The following is a 14,889-nucleotide window of genomic DNA, read 5'->3' on the forward strand; positions in this document are numbered from 1 at the left end:
GGGCACAATGTATAACAATAAAAACAGCAACAACAGCAACAACAACAATAATAATAATTGTCAGGGGCTCAGGAGCAGAGGCACAGGGGAGAGAGGAAATGGAGAGCGAAGGGGAAGAATCTGAGGGCAACGTAGGGGAGTATGACAGTGGCCCGAGAGATTCCATGAGCTTCTCCAGCGAATCAGAAGATTCCCAGAGGGGGGCGCCGATGGCCAGGGCAAGGGGGGTCCCAGGGAGGACGCACCAGAAGCAAGGGGCCAGCGGGGACTCCCAAAACAGCAGATGGAGATCAGGACCAGTTTCCCCACCAGAGCGTAGTGGGGAGGAAGAGTCCCATGTATCAGGGCCAGCGTCTCCTCCAGCAGGGAGAGAAGATGAGTCAGGGCTGACCACGCTACATTCGGAGAGTGAGGGGACGGAGGGGAAGTCAGGTCCAGCTAGCCTCCCCGAAGGGGGAAGCAGTGACAGGAGCAGTGTAACGGTCAGGAGGAAGGTTGCCGGCTGGGCGCGCGCGCCAAGTTCAAATGTACAGGCGCGCGGGACAGCAGGAAACCCGGATTGGGAACCAGGTCCTAAAGCCTGCCGGAGGCAGGGGGAAGAATCAGGGGAGTCAGCGTCAGAAGAGTCTAGAAAGGGCAAGACCCCAGCGGACAGGCGGACCCAGAGGAGGAAAGAGCAAAGGAGGAGGTGGAGCAAGGCTAGAGTCTTAAACTGGTGTCTGGGGGGGAGGAGATTCAGACGGAGCTTCAGCGGTCTAGAGTTTGAGACGTAGAGCTGCACGCCGCGGCTTTGAAACTTCAGTAAAGACTTTTATAAACAGTAACGAACTGGCGTTGGTCCTTTGTGAGCTGGGACCTCGGGCAGCTCTGACAATACTAATACTAATAATAATAATAATAAGTACCCCATCCTCCACGGCTGGAGCCGGGCTCAGAGCGGCCTAACATCATATAAATAATACAATATGCATAAAAACAAGCAATCAATTGATTAAAAAGCATCCCAAAATTAATTCAAATAAAATTAAAGTTAAGACTGGACAATCCTCAGGTTAAACTTGAAACCGGTTAATACTCGCCAGGACCAACTGTTTCCACTGATATTATAAGGACCTGTGAGTGGGCTGGGAAACCTCCTTCGTTCTTGTTCTTATACAAAGAGAAAATGAGTCAGACTGAACCCTGACCAAAGGCCTGGCAGAACAGCTCCGTCTTGTAGGCCCTAAGAAGGATGTAAAATCTCGCAGGGCCCTAGTCTCTTGTGAGAGAGCGTTCCACCAGGCCAGAGTTATGGCCAAAAAATTATCCCTGGCTCTGGTCAAGTCCAGTCTAATCTCCCTGGTGCCCGGAATCTTCAGGGTGTTGTTATTTGCAGACCGTAAGGTCTTCCATGGGACATACCAGGAGAGGTGGTCCCATAGGTCCTATGCCGTATGGGGCTTTAAAGGTTAAAACCAGCACCTTAAACTTGACCCTGTACTCCACCGGGAGCCAGTGCAGCTGGTATAGCACTGGGTGAATGTGATCCAGCGGTGAAGACTCCGTAAGGAGTCTTGCCGCAGCATTCTGCACCTGCGGGAGTTTCTGAGTCAGTTTCAAGGGCAGCCGAACGTAGAGTAAGATACAATAATCAAGCCTGGAGGTGACTGTTGCATGGATCACAGCGGTGAGGTCCGGGCGAGAGAAGTAAAGGACCAACTGCTTAGCTTGGCGGAGATGAAAAAATGCTGCCTTTGTTATGGCTGTAACCTGCGCCTCCATAGAAAGGGAGGCGTTGAATATTACACCCAAACTCTTGACGGAAGGTGCTGGTACTAGTTGCACCCCTGCAAGGGATGGGAGTTGGCCCCCCAACCCCATATCGTCCTGACCCAGCCAAAGGACCTCTGTCTTGGAAGGATTTAACTTGAACCGGCTCCCACATAGCCATCCAGCCACGGCTTCCAAACATCTGAACAGTGTGTCTGGGGCAGAGTCAGGGTGGCCATCCATCAACAGATAAAGCTGGGTGATGACAGCCCAAACCAAAATTCTGGACGAGCTGGGTGAGGGGGCACATATAGATGTTAAAAAGCATCGGGGAGAGAATTGCGCCCTGTGGTACGCCACACCAAGGAGTAGTGCAACAACTCCCCCCCCCATCGCCACCCTCTGTCCCCGACCAGAGGAACAAGCGCAGCCATTGAAGGACTGCCCCCCAAATCCCCATGTTGGCAAGGCAGTGGTCTAGAAGTTCGTGGTCAACCATGTCGAAGGCTGCTGACAGATCTAAAAGAATCAACAGCCCCAACCTGCCTCAATCCAGCTGCCCATGGAAGTCATCTGTTAGGGTGACCAGAGCTGTCTCAGTCCCATGACCAGAGCGAAAACTGGACTGGAATGGATCCAAAGCCGATGTTTCATCAAGAAATCTGCCAAACTGTTCAGCAACTGCTCTCTCAATCACCTTACCCAGGTTGTGTTGGCTGGTTCAGACCATAGTAAATCTAAACCAGAGTTCTATTTCCAACAGCAGCTGATCAGACCGAGCCAGAGTACATCAGAGGGACACCATATCTGAACATGGAAGTTTCATTTAGCTGTCTTGGTGAATGTCACTGATGGATCTATACAGTTGTCAATCCTTTAAAAACGCAACCAAGTTAGTAGTCACTTTGGGATGTATGGGGTGTTAGGGGAAGGATACTACCTCTGGTGCAGGACTTGTTGTGCTCCTTTGGAGTAGTTTGTCTACCTTTGCCCTCAGTTCTCACCTGTGGCTCCCAAGTTGTAAGCATGCAACAACAGCCACACCCCAGAAACCACTTCAACTAGCCGGTTAAACAAGGTGAGCGTAGCTGATGGGTTTCAAACCTTTGGGGTTTAGGGACTTCACCTGCGTGGGAAGACAGGCTCCAGTGGATTAAACTGGCAAGTCCAATAGTGGGTCCAATGGTCATGAAGGTGGTTTCTGCAGGTGCTGTAGAGGAAAGTGAAGGGCAGATGGGGCTTGTCAACCTGGGAAGGTAGCCCATCTAGAAGGAAAATACTGACCCTAAACCTCTTCTGCTTTGCGGAATATCTTTGGGAAAAGAAAAGACTAAGGAGCAAACTCTACACAAATCTGGAATGGAGTCCCAAAGATGGCGCCTTGTAAGTCTCCTTCCGGCAACTTCCACAGCCAAGTTGGTGCCAAACGTATTGCTCTGCTTTCCTTTGGACCACATTAGTGAGGCTGAGACAAGATGTGTCTTGTCATCTGGGCAGCCCACAACCTCCAGAGACATGGCCCAGGCTTGCATCCCAGGGAGGGCCCTTCAGTGCTGCTAATGCAGCTGTTTTGACTTCACTCCTGGAGGTGCTCCTACTGGAAAAGGAATGGTGAATTCTTAAGATGTTATTTGGGGAGCCACTTCTGATCTTCTGTATGCTTTTTAAAATCTCATTTACTCATTTACTAAGAGATTTTCTTTTTTTGCAGCACAGAGGACTAGGAAAAACTTTTTTAAAACTGTAGGTGAATAAATTAAAGTCCTAGAAAAGCTTAGAATGTCACACAAAAAAGACAAGTGACATTCTAGAGGTCCTACTTAAGACATTAATGTGGTCCTATGCATTTTTACATGGAAGGAAATCCCACTGTGTTCAGTGGGGCTGACTTCCAGTTAAGCATGCACAGGATTGTAGCCTAAGGCTTGATCACAGGATTGCTCAGCAACTGTACTTCTTTAAAAGCATTTATATAGTGCTTGTTTTTGGAGTTGATAAACAACTTGATTCTTAGATGCTCATTTATTATCACCTCCCATCTAAATGTGGATTAACAACAGACAACAAAATTACACTTGAATATTAAAATATTTAGCAGTGACCATTTTATTTTCGATTTCTCATTTTACAAAAAAAGCAGGTATAAAAATGAGCAGCATTTTATAATTCCTTTCCAGTTTTGTGATGCAAAACTGGCATTAAGTATAAACTAAACACATTGGTCAACTTTCCTCCTACGTCATTCACAGTCAAGCTGTTTCCAGGTCTGGAATGCAAATGATCTCTTAGAAAGTCTTTATTTTTTTTAAGCACTTTTTTATTGGTCAGTACTTTCTCCCTTAATACAACATGGAACACAACCATATTAGGAATAGAGGTTAAGATTTTCTAGGTCCCACTAGCTGAACACTGATCAAGAAACGCTTAGAATAAAACTATACATTAGATTTGATATGAGGCTAACACCAAAATAGGCACTCTCATGTTTTGTGTCCCCCACGCAACCTCTGCAGTATAGGATACTTTTCCCATGTCCTGAACTTATGCCAAATTTTCATTCCAACAGTAGGCAATGATGTGATGAAGACAGGGAAGCACATGACATCAGGGCATGTGTCAAGAGACTCTAAAAGTTACGGGGAGAAGGAAACTTGACATGAAGACCTTATTTTTGGCAGCAGTCCCACGTCAAGTACAATGTGTAATTCTGCCCTTATTTCAGTGTACACTTGTTAGGTTATTCAGAGGCAGCTGCTATTATGCAGAGTTCCAAAATGTTTTCCCTGTTCCCTTTGCTTGATGGATTATCACAGAAACAATGACATTCTCCGCTTGTGGATTCTTCATGTAAAAAGGTTTGCAAAGAAAAGTGTGGGACACTTATGAAAACCAAGCAATGAGCAACTTGACTCGACAGATCCTTGCCGATTGCTGTAAGGTTAGACATTGACGAGTCCAGTTTGTTATTTGTAAGCTGTCCCATATCAACACAGTTTACATGGAATGCTGCCCAACCAGCTAAAGAATTTAAAACTGACCTCAATCCCCACCATCTGCTCAGACTTTCTGGCCAAAAATGGGGAAGGAAGGTTGTACATTGTCGTGAATTTTTTTAAATCATCCTATGCAAACACTTGTACATGTGTCACTGAAATGCTTTGCAAGTACCAGATACTCATTTTAGAAATAAAATTGCACTTATATAATTATCCAACATTTCACAAAAGAAGTCTGATATGCATATTATGCCACAGATATGAAAAAGCAAGAAGGCAAGCTGAAAGAGAGATGCTACCCACAGGGTGGTGATGGCATTTGGTTGTTTTGGTCTTTGTATGAGCATTTCCCACACCCATGGCAGAAGGGGCCATTTTTGCTGGACTTAAACTGTTTTCCTGGCAGTTAAGACACGGACAATGGATCCTACACCTCCAGCAGCAAGAGCCTGAAAACAGACAACAAGGAAGAGGAAGTTAAAGCACTCACTGAAGACAACTCTAACTAATAATGTTGTATTTTTTTAATTTGTTTTTAAGTTGTAATCATTTAACTTGTTTTTATTATTGCTTTTAAGCCGCTCTGAGCCCGGCCTTGGCTGGGGAGGGCGGGGTATAAATAAATATTATTATTATTATTAACCAAGCAGACATCTACTAGCATGTTTTATATGGCTATCTCAAAGAGGCACAAGAAATCAGAAACATCAGTTTATTGAACTGGGAACACAAAAAAGACAAGGGGAGTACACTCCATAAACACACTAGTTTGAATTAAGATACAAACCATTCACAGAATCATGTTCACATATATTTCCTCAACTAAAACTCATTTTAACATATATTAAATTATCTCAGTTCACTGGGCAATTACAAATTTTGATGACAACAGGCATTATTTCTATGGCACACAATCATACTCAGTAATTGAACAGAAATATTTATTTTGCTTTACTGAGGATGTCATAGGTGGGTTCCTTATTTTTCTCCGAGGAACGTTACTCCAATCCAAATCATCACTATGATCCACAGAAGCATAAAAGTAGTGTTTCTATTAGGTGTCTAGCAACACATGAAAAGGTACAATGTATTTAGTATTCAATGAAGTTTTACTCAGAGCAGATCCACCAATTTCAGTGGGTCTACTCCAAGCAAGGCTTAGCTAAATACCACCCTCAGCTTTTTAAATATGCATACACCTCACTTCATTTCATTTCATTTCATTACTCAAGTACTGATGACTGATAGCTGAATGTGTCAACCAATGCCACGGAAAACTTTTCAAGTCTGAGATGCTTTTGGTTTGGTTTTATATGTTGCCATCTTGTTGTGAACCACCGAGATCTCTGTCTACAGGGCAGTGTATAAGTTGAATAAATAATAAATAATGAAGCATCAGGAGATGTGGAAGCTGTGGGGGAAATCCAATGGTGTCGTCCTCCAGCAGAACAGATTCCCCCTTTCCCTTGTAACTCCTAATGCACCCCAAAGACTACTCCAAAGAATTGGGAAACCTTCCAGGGCAGATTTGGAGGAGTGTGCTCTAGCAAGGATGGAAGAAGTCCCATCATACAGCCTGATGTTTCTCTCCATCTGTACAAGGGCTTACATTCACACACAAGTCATCCCTAGATCTTGTGATCATCAAGTGATAAATGTGGAAGTGAGAATAAACTCTAAGGAAATATATTTGGTTCTGTTGGTTTCCAGCAGTTAAGTAATTAAGGTAAAAGGATGCATGCCTTAAGCAACAGGATTGTCACAGGCAATTCCTATCTTTCATGATTAATCTCTTTCTCATTGCCAAAGACACAGTCACGTGTTTTAGAAAAAAACAACATTATTCAGTGAGTTAAATTGTGTAGTAAGTTTGGAAAATGAATTGTTTGCTAATATTAAAATATGTGTATGCTCATTCCATTGGGTTAATTCTAGTATTTCTAGTATATCTCCTGTTCATCATTTTACTTCTGCTGTGTTCTCCAATTCACTTGACACTTCTTTTCAAAGATAATGTTCCAGGTTTTTTAGTCTATCTAAGTAACTCTTTCAAGTATGCTATATCCTTTGGGATGCATGTGGCTCTGTTACCTTTTCCTCCCTTCTTGCCTATGCTTTATTGAGAAGTTTTATGCTTTATTGAGAAGGAAGAAAAAATAGCACACAACTCAGAGACCCCAAGAAAGGAATGATTCCAAGCCATCATACCTTTTCATGCCACTGTAGTAAAACAGCACTGCTGTTGTCAGATGGGCTCTCAAAGCCCTTGTAGATGTATTTCATTAAGAGATCAACTCCACTCTTATCCAAAGACTGTACTGCCTTTTCAATATCATTGGCTTTGAAAGAGATGAGAACCTTCAGGACAATACTTTCTGCACGATCCTGGAGAAAAATTGAAAAAGACAAACAGAAAAAGAACCATGAACACTGCAATCCTGTGCTCGCTTACTTGGAAGCATGTCCAACTGAACTCAGCTGATTTTCTTCTGAGCAAACATGCACTTGGGTTGACCACTGCAGTTTATACTATTAAGAAAGGTTCTAATTACCATAAAAAATCAACAAGTACTAAGCTACTAGACTTACATGACTATTATGACTGTGTCTGCAACTGTGTTGCATAAATAAATTAGTTCTAATATAGAATTAATAAGACCTTATGAATACTTCTGTTTTATCTGAAATGGCAAAAGATTAACTAGGCTGCAGATGGCAATTTTCAAAAGAGGCAAACTCAAATAAAAGTTCTATGCCCAGGGTGTCCAACTTCCAAGAGACTGTGATCTAGTCCCACCCTAAAAAACTAACATCAAAGTAGTTGAGCTTTTTTCAGGGAGGATGAGCCAATGTTGTTGAGCTTTTTTTGGGGGGAACATTAGCTAAAGTTGTCCTACGATCGACCAGGATCAATTGGGGCACCCCGTGATCGACTGGTAGATCACGACTGACCAGTTGGACACTTCTGTTCTATGCCATTTCCTACCCAGTTCCCTACTGTGCACTACCCAAAGTCCAGCACAGTTATGTAATCAGACACTTTCACTGTATTTTTCAATGAACCAGAATTTATTGTTATGTCCAAATCTGAAACCATGGTTGAATTTAAGTAAAGTTTAGGGAAACAATACAACTTCCAAATCCATTGTTTGGTGTTGTTTTCCCCCACCCTAAACCTAGATTAGAGTTACCACACTTTGGACATAACAACAAACTACAGATAGTTAAAACTGGAAGCAAAAGCTTTCAATCTCCCCCCCCACAGCTGCACTGGAGATGGAGAGCTGATGAGCCCAAGGCTTGCTTGTTCATAGAATGCTAAACCATTGTTTAGAATTAAATAGAGGTAGGATTAAAAATGTAAACAAATATATATTTATCATTGCAGAACTGTCTCCCATGCCTTACTTAAAAAGCAACAGGAACACAATGGATTTCTACTTTTATAATTAATTTTCTCTTTTGTCTTCTAAAAAGAGCTTTAAACATTATAGCCATCTGCACAATGTTTGAACCACTGAATGCAGACTAGGGCTTCATTCACTTTGTTTCGTCAGCCTGTTCAGGACTGAAAAAAATAGGATGATCTGTAAGCAATCAATTAAGACCCAATACATGGCCTGATGTCAATAGACAGACAGTTCCAAAGTATAGGTACTGCCATACTAAAATATTGATTTCTTACAATTGCATAAAGAGCATTATGTGGCACCTGTAACAGTGCCAGGTGCACAGATCAAAGCAGTCAAGTGAGCACCAGTGGAGTAAGGCTCGTCTCAAGCCATTAAGGGCTTTCTACTCCAATACTAATACCCTGAACTCAGCCCAATAACAAATCAGCAACCAGTGCAGATATCTGAATAGAGGTGTTGTATGACAACAGAGTCTTCTTTGACAGCAACTGTGCTGCAGCATTCTACATTAATCGCTGTTATCCAATCCTGGACCATGGAGTCACAAAGAGTCGGACACGACTGAACCACTAAACAACAACAACAATCCTGAAGCCACCAATGCAATAACACTTAAACATGTCCATTAAGTTTTGAGAGTTACAGCAGTGATGCAGCAATTCAGCAATGTTTTTAGATGTGGTTAAAATATTCCGAAAAAGAAGAGCAGTCTTCAATCACTATTATACCATAATTCTCCTGTTACCTCACCTTTACGGCTTGACTCTTGGTGTTGATTGGAGGATTTTTCAGAGCTGCCTGTAATGCAGCCATCATGTTTCCCGTAAGCAGCAGTTAAGGAAAAGACAATTTTGCCAAGCTTTGAGGGTTCAAAAACTAGTAATAGTTATAGAACACATTTCAAGAGTTCAAAATGCTTCAGATACATTCATAGGAACCTTAAAATAGCCCCGTAAGGTTTTTCAGTATCTTATGTAGTATCTTATGCAGCTGGGGGTGAAGAGGGAAGCACTAGAGCTGACTAGTTTGTATAACGACACTTCACAAATGGCTGAAGTTGAATTTGAAGAGAGGACTTTCTGACTCAAACCTTACTCTTTCCCACTACATAGCACAGAGCTTAGAGAAGCCTCAAGCAGATTGAAAAATCTTAGTGGCTGATTAGAGAATGCTATATCTAATAAGCAAAGAAAAATCAACACATCTCAAGAGATATAAAAAAAACAGCCAGCCTGTTGACAATGCAGAACAGTATTTTAATTTGGTTTTGGAAATGGGGGGCGGGGGTTCCTTTCTTGATTACTTCCTGGAACCCATTTAAACAGTGTAATTCTTAGAAACTGTTTCTTCTATAAATGAGACAAATCACTAATTCCCTGATCCTATGAAAATTCACTCAGAAAGACGTTGTACTGTGTTCTCAAGTGAGTGTGCTTAAGATTACAAAATGGAACTGAATGCCAGTTACACTATCACTGACTAGATGCAACTGTTTCCATAAAAGGAAAGACCCTACTGAATTCGTCTACTTCCTCTACTGTTTTAGTCTGACAGGAGGAAGTCAGAAGGCTGTAATGCTTTGCAGACTCCTCCTCCCATGTTCTTCAATTCGATGTAACACTGTCAAATGCATGCTTTAGGACTGTGCAGGTAAACAGCGAAAAAGACACTTATAAAAGTAGATGTGCAAAGCTGCTACCATGTTAAGCCATTCAGATTATACTATATTAAGCTATTTTTTCCTTTTCAGATATGCCTGAAGCTTATTACAAAATAAGTTCTAATGAAAATAGAACATCTGCCCCATAAACACTTATCTCTTACTAAAGCTATCCACAGACTAATGCAATTCTTACAAGTAGACCCACTAAATATGGCTAAACATTTTTAGCTGATTAACAATCTCATTTTTTAATATTAAATTGTACTACGCTACAGTATCATGATATGGGGTATTTTTGAGAATGTTAAAAAATGAGCTTCAACTATGCTATGCAGACACATGAATTCACAGCTTGGAAAACAGATCAACTAATTTTAACATTATTGAAGAGGTGTGTTTTCAACAATGCTGTCAACCGTGAAACTCTTTCACACACTTTTGAATTAAAAAAATCCATGAAGTGATTAAATGATTATAGAGTGTCAATCAAGAAAAAGTTCCAGACCTAACCTTTGACCTGTAGGAAAAAAGAGCAATGAACCCTGAAGGAGGAGCAGAGTAGTGTGTGTGTGTGTGTGTGTGTGTGTGTGTGTGTGTGTGTACACAGCAGGAAAGCAAGATAAAGCTTTGTGTATTGAAGGTGGAGGAAAGTTAAAATATATGTTCAACCAAAGCTGTTAGTTCTTGTTCTTGCATAAATCACTCTCTGTTTTACACCACAGTTCTTTTTTCTTCCATAGAAATGTTGTGAGGAATAGCATGAACTACAGGACAGGATGACTGTGAACATCAACATTACAGTCTGCTGAAACAATGGCTAAATTGAGATGCCTTCATGCTCAAAGCCAGTGTGGTTTTAAATGGTCTCTCAATGCTCCTTTGTCAGATTAAAGCATATACAGTGGTGCCCCGCAAGACGAACGCCTCGCAAGACGAAAAACCCGCTAGACGAAAGGGTTTTTCCGTTTTGGAGGCGCTTCGCAAAACGAATTTCCCTATGGGCTTGCTTCGCAAGAAGAAAGCCCATAGGGAAATCTCCGGGGACCTCTTTTAAATGCTGGTGGTGGGGAGCAAAGCCTTTCCCCCCCTCCGGCCTTCAGAAGAGGTCCAGGAAGGCCGGCGGGGGCCGAAATGCTTTCCTCCCCACCGCCAGCATTGTAAAAGCAGTCCGGGATAGCAGGGAAGCGCTTCCCGCTATCCCGGATGGCTTTTGAAGGCAGGCGGGGGGGAGCAAAGACTTTTGCCCCCCGCCCGCCTTCAGAAGAGGTCCTGGACCTCTTCCGAAGGCGGGCGGGGGGCAAAAGTCTTTGCTCCCCCCCGCCTGCCTTCAAAAGCCGTCTGGAGGCTTTTAAATCGCCCCGAGGCGATTTAAAAGCCCCCGGGAAGGCAGGCAGGGGGGACAAAGACTTTTGCCCCCCGCCCGCCTTCGGAAGAGGTCCAGGACCTCTTCTGAAGGCGGGCGGGGGGGGGCAAAAGTCTTTGCTCCCCCCCGCCTGCCTTCAAAAGCTGTCTGGAGGCTTTTAAATCGGCCCGGGACAGGCTTCGCTGCCGCCCGCCAGCATTTTAAAAAACCTTGGGCCAGCGGAGAAGTCCTCTGCTGTCCCAGGGTTTTTTTAAAATGCTGGGGGTGGGAAGAAAAGCCCTTGTCCGCCCCCCCCCCAGCCTTCAGAAGAGGTCGGGGGACAGACTGTCCCCAGACCTGGTCTGAAGGCGGTTTCCATAGGAACGCATTAATTAATTTTCAATGCATTCCTATGGGAAACCATGCTTCGCAAGACGAAAAACTCGCAAGACAAAAGAACTTGCAGAACGAATTAATTTCGTCTTGCAAGGCACCACTGTACAGATATCTTAATTGTTTGCAGTTGTACAGAATGGGTCTGAAATGTTAAAAGTTCAAATGTCAGCTAAGTTCCCTTTATACCCCGCCTACAAAGCATCTGTGTGAAATGTGGGTGAAAAATACAACCAGCCCATGACTGTGGGCCTTACTTCCAAGTAAACACACATGATTAAAAACCAAGGTGCACTCTTGTGTGCTGTAAGGTTTTCTTCCAACCAGCAAGATTGTCTCTCAGCCTAACCTGAACAGTAGGAGCTGTTCAACAGTGGAGGATTCAATCAGGTGGTGGTGGCATCTCCTTCCATGGAGGATTTTAGGCAGAGGTTGGATGCCCATCTGTCCTGGATGCTTCCGTTAAGACTCCTGCATTGCAGGGAGCGAATGACCCCTTGGGGCCCCTTTACAATTCTGTGAGAGGGAAAAGGGTTCGCAAACCCCACTTAGGGAGTCAGAGGCGACGAGGGAGGAATTCGAGTGAGGATCTGCCTCCCATCGAGCAGGCACCGGCTGCGGGTGTAGCAGAAGCCCCCTCCCCAAAAAACTGCATCCATACTGGCGGGGGGGGGAGCACAGCCCCCGTTCAGGCTCCTGTCATCCTTTCTCTCCGCCCCGCCCCACCCACCTCCTCCTCCTTTGCGGAAGAGATGGAAGATGGAGAAGCCAAGGGCCTCGGCAGGCAGGGCCGGGGGTTGGGCCACAAGATCCCAGCACTGCTGGGGGTTGGGCTAGATGACCCCCGAGGTCCCTTCCAGCTGGACCGGAGATGGCAGGGGAGGCGCAGCGCCTGTCCCGGCGCCCAAGGGCCCCTCGCTGCGGGGGGGGGGCGAGGCACCTCCTCAGCCCGCCCGCCCTGGGAAGGGAGAGAGACCCCCCGACCCCCCGACTCGACTCTGTTTCCCTCAGGATATTGCCTCAGGCACGAGTCCACCTCGCCCTCGTCGGGGCCCACCTGGCCGTCGCCGCCGTCCTCCTCGTCCACGAACTTGTTCTCGTCGTACTCGTCCACGTCCACCCGGCGGAAGCGCGCGGAGGAGACCGTGTGCTTGGCCATGGCTGCGCCCCGCCTGACTCGCTCGGGCTAAGGAAGGCGGCGGCGGCGGCGAGAGGCGAGACTCCGCCCCTTCCAGGCCGCGGAAGGACGCACGTCACGGAGGGAGCGGCAGCCGACACCACGCATGCGCGAGTGGTTTCACCCCACCTCTCCTCCGCTCTGCGCATGCGGACAATCCACACCAAGTTAACCGCCATTACGTCATTTCTCCTCCGGCGCGTTTTTTTTGTAAGCTTCTGTGAGAGAGCGACCTTTTGCAGGCCCTTCTGATTAAAAAGCCCCAACAAGCGCCGGGTTTTAAGTCTTTTATGCTCGCTAGCGTTGCGCATGCGCGCGCCACCCGTTCTAATGAGCATGCGTCAAGCAGCCATTTCCCTCTCGCCCCCCCCCGAACCCCCTGAACGAGCACATGCGCAGAAGTGCGCGCGCGGCGGGGTGGGGCGCTGGGCTGTGGGAGGCCATTGAGAGGTGGGCTGACACGTGATCTTGGGCAGGTTCCTATAGCAACGGATGGGCCTGGGATCCCGGCCTCCTAATTCCAAGCGGGGCCCAAAATGTCGCCTGGCTGTTAGGCCTGAAAGAAGCCCCGTGGCTGCTCGGAACCCTCTGATTTTTGCTCAGTGCTCGTAAAAGAAAATTGTTAGACTTTTGTATCTTCTGACGGGGTTTTTTGTGGTACAACTTTCCCCTTCTAATTCGGATTTCCACCTCATCCCCAAGGTCATGAGGTGGACGCATCGCTTTTTTGGCTGGGTCGGGATGGCATGGGGATGAGGGACCAACTCCCTTCTCTTGCGGGGGCCCAATTAGTGCCATTGCCTTCCGTTAAGAGTTTGGGTGTAATCCTTGACGCCTCCCTTTCCATGGAGGCGCAAGTTACAGCAACAGCCAAGGCGACATTTTTCCACCTTCGCCGCATCAAGCAGTAGGTCCCTTACCTTTCCCGCCCCTCCCTGGCCACAGCGATCCAGGCGACGGTCATCTCCAGGCTTGACTACTGTAATTTGCTCTATGCGGGGCTGCCCTTGAAGCTGTCCCAGAAACTCCAGCGGGTGCAGAATGCTGCAGCGAGGCTCCTCACGGGGTCTCTGCCATGGGAGCATATTCACCCAGTGCTTTTCCAGCTGCACTGGCTCCCGGTGGAGTACAGGGTCAGATCTAAGGCGCTGCTTTTGACCTTTCAAGCCCTTCACGGCCTAGGACCCTCGTACCTACGGGACCACCTCTCCCGGTCTGCCCCATGGAGAGCCTCAAGGTCCATAAATAGCAACACCCTAGTGGTCCTGGGCCCTAAGGAAGTTAGATTGGCTTCAACCAGAGCCAGGGCCTTTTCAACACTGGCTCCGGCCTGGTGGAACGCTCTGCCTCATGAGACCAGGGCCCTGCAGGATCGGATTTCTTTCCGCAGGGCCTGTAAGACAGAGTTGTTCCGCCTGGCCTTTGGCTTGGAGCCAATTTGATTCCCTCCCTCTTTTTTTCCCTTTCTCCTCCTGCGATGAGGCTGCATTTTAATGTTTCAGTATTTTAATGTATTTTATTTTTGTTTTTAAGTTGTAATCATTCATCTTGTTTTTATTATTGCTTGTAAGCCGCTCTGAGCCCAGCCTTGGCTGGGGAGGGCGGGGTATAAATTTAAAAATATTATTATTATTATATTTTAAAAACAGCAGCCAGTGCATACCCCCAAGTTTAAGTTCTTTACCAAAGCAGGAACAGCAAATAATTATGTAGTGCAGTAAGAGAATAATCAAGCCAGCAATAGGATATACCTGATTGCCTGGGAGTAGGCCTCATTTATATCTTTGGGGACTTCTGAATAGATATGTATAATAATAATAATTTTATATTTTGTACCGTGCCCACCTGACTGGGTTGCCCCAGCCACTCTGGGCAGCTTATGACATAATATAAAAGCATAATAAAACATCAAACATTAAAAACTTCCCTATACAGGGCTGCCTTCCGAATTGTGTGCAGCAGATTTGTTGCAGCATACACTTTCATGGACTAGATCAGGGGTCTGCAACTGGTCCACTTTCCCTCAGACCTTGTGGGGGGCTGGACTATATTTTGAGTGGGAGGAAATGAATGAGTTCCTATGCACATCAGGCAGGCCCCACAAATAACCCACAGGTGCATTTTAAAAGAGCCCATTCCATGCAAGAGTACCAGGC

The 14,889-nt window shown here is 45.6% G+C and overlaps 1 protein-coding gene across 2 annotated transcripts; it reads right to left on the bottom strand.

The window, feature by feature from the left end:
• Window positions 1-3,837: 3,837 nt before the first annotated feature.
• On the bottom strand, window positions 3,838-12,793 carry ARPC5 (actin related protein 2/3 complex subunit 5). Of its 2 annotated transcripts, XM_081915222.1 has the most exons (4): window positions 12,573-12,758; window positions 8,909-8,981; window positions 6,954-7,130; window positions 3,838-5,194 (listed from the first exon to the last, which is right to left on the bottom strand). In XM_081915222.1, the coding sequence occupies exons 1-4, from the start codon at window positions 12,713-12,715 to the stop codon at window positions 5,132-5,134; spliced, it is 456 nt and encodes a 151-aa protein (XP_081771348.1). In that variant the 5' UTR covers window positions 12,716-12,758; the 3' UTR covers window positions 3,838-5,131. The 2 variants fall into 2 exon arrangements, with proteins under 2 accessions (XP_081771348.1, XP_081771347.1); XM_081915221.1 differs by lacking the exon at window positions 8,909-8,981 and having other exon boundaries at window positions 12,614-12,793.
• Between the last annotated feature and the right edge of the window lie 2,096 nt (window positions 12,794-14,889).

Source organism: Podarcis melisellensis (genome assembly GCF_964234715.1).
Source record: "Podarcis melisellensis genome assembly, chromosome: 6".
In the NCBI taxonomy this organism is placed as follows: Eukaryota; Metazoa; Chordata; class Lepidosauria; order Squamata; family Lacertidae; genus Podarcis; species Podarcis melisellensis.

What these genes read in the sequence shown, in the direction of transcription:
- ARPC5 (XM_081915222.1), bottom strand. Translation starts at nt 12,715, where the DNA reads ATGGCCAAGCACACGGTCTCCTCCGCGCGCTTCCGCCGGGTGGACGTG. An exon ending in GTGGACTCGTGCCTGAGGCA is followed by an intron (nt 8,982 to 12,572) that starts ATATCCTGAGGG and finishes ACTGCTGCTTAC; the next exon opens with GGGAAACATGATGGCTGCAT. An exon ending in CCAAGAGTCAAGCCGTAAAG is followed by an intron (nt 7,131 to 8,908) that starts GTGAGGTAACAG and finishes ATTTTTCTCCAG; the next exon opens with GATCGTGCAGAAAGTATTGT.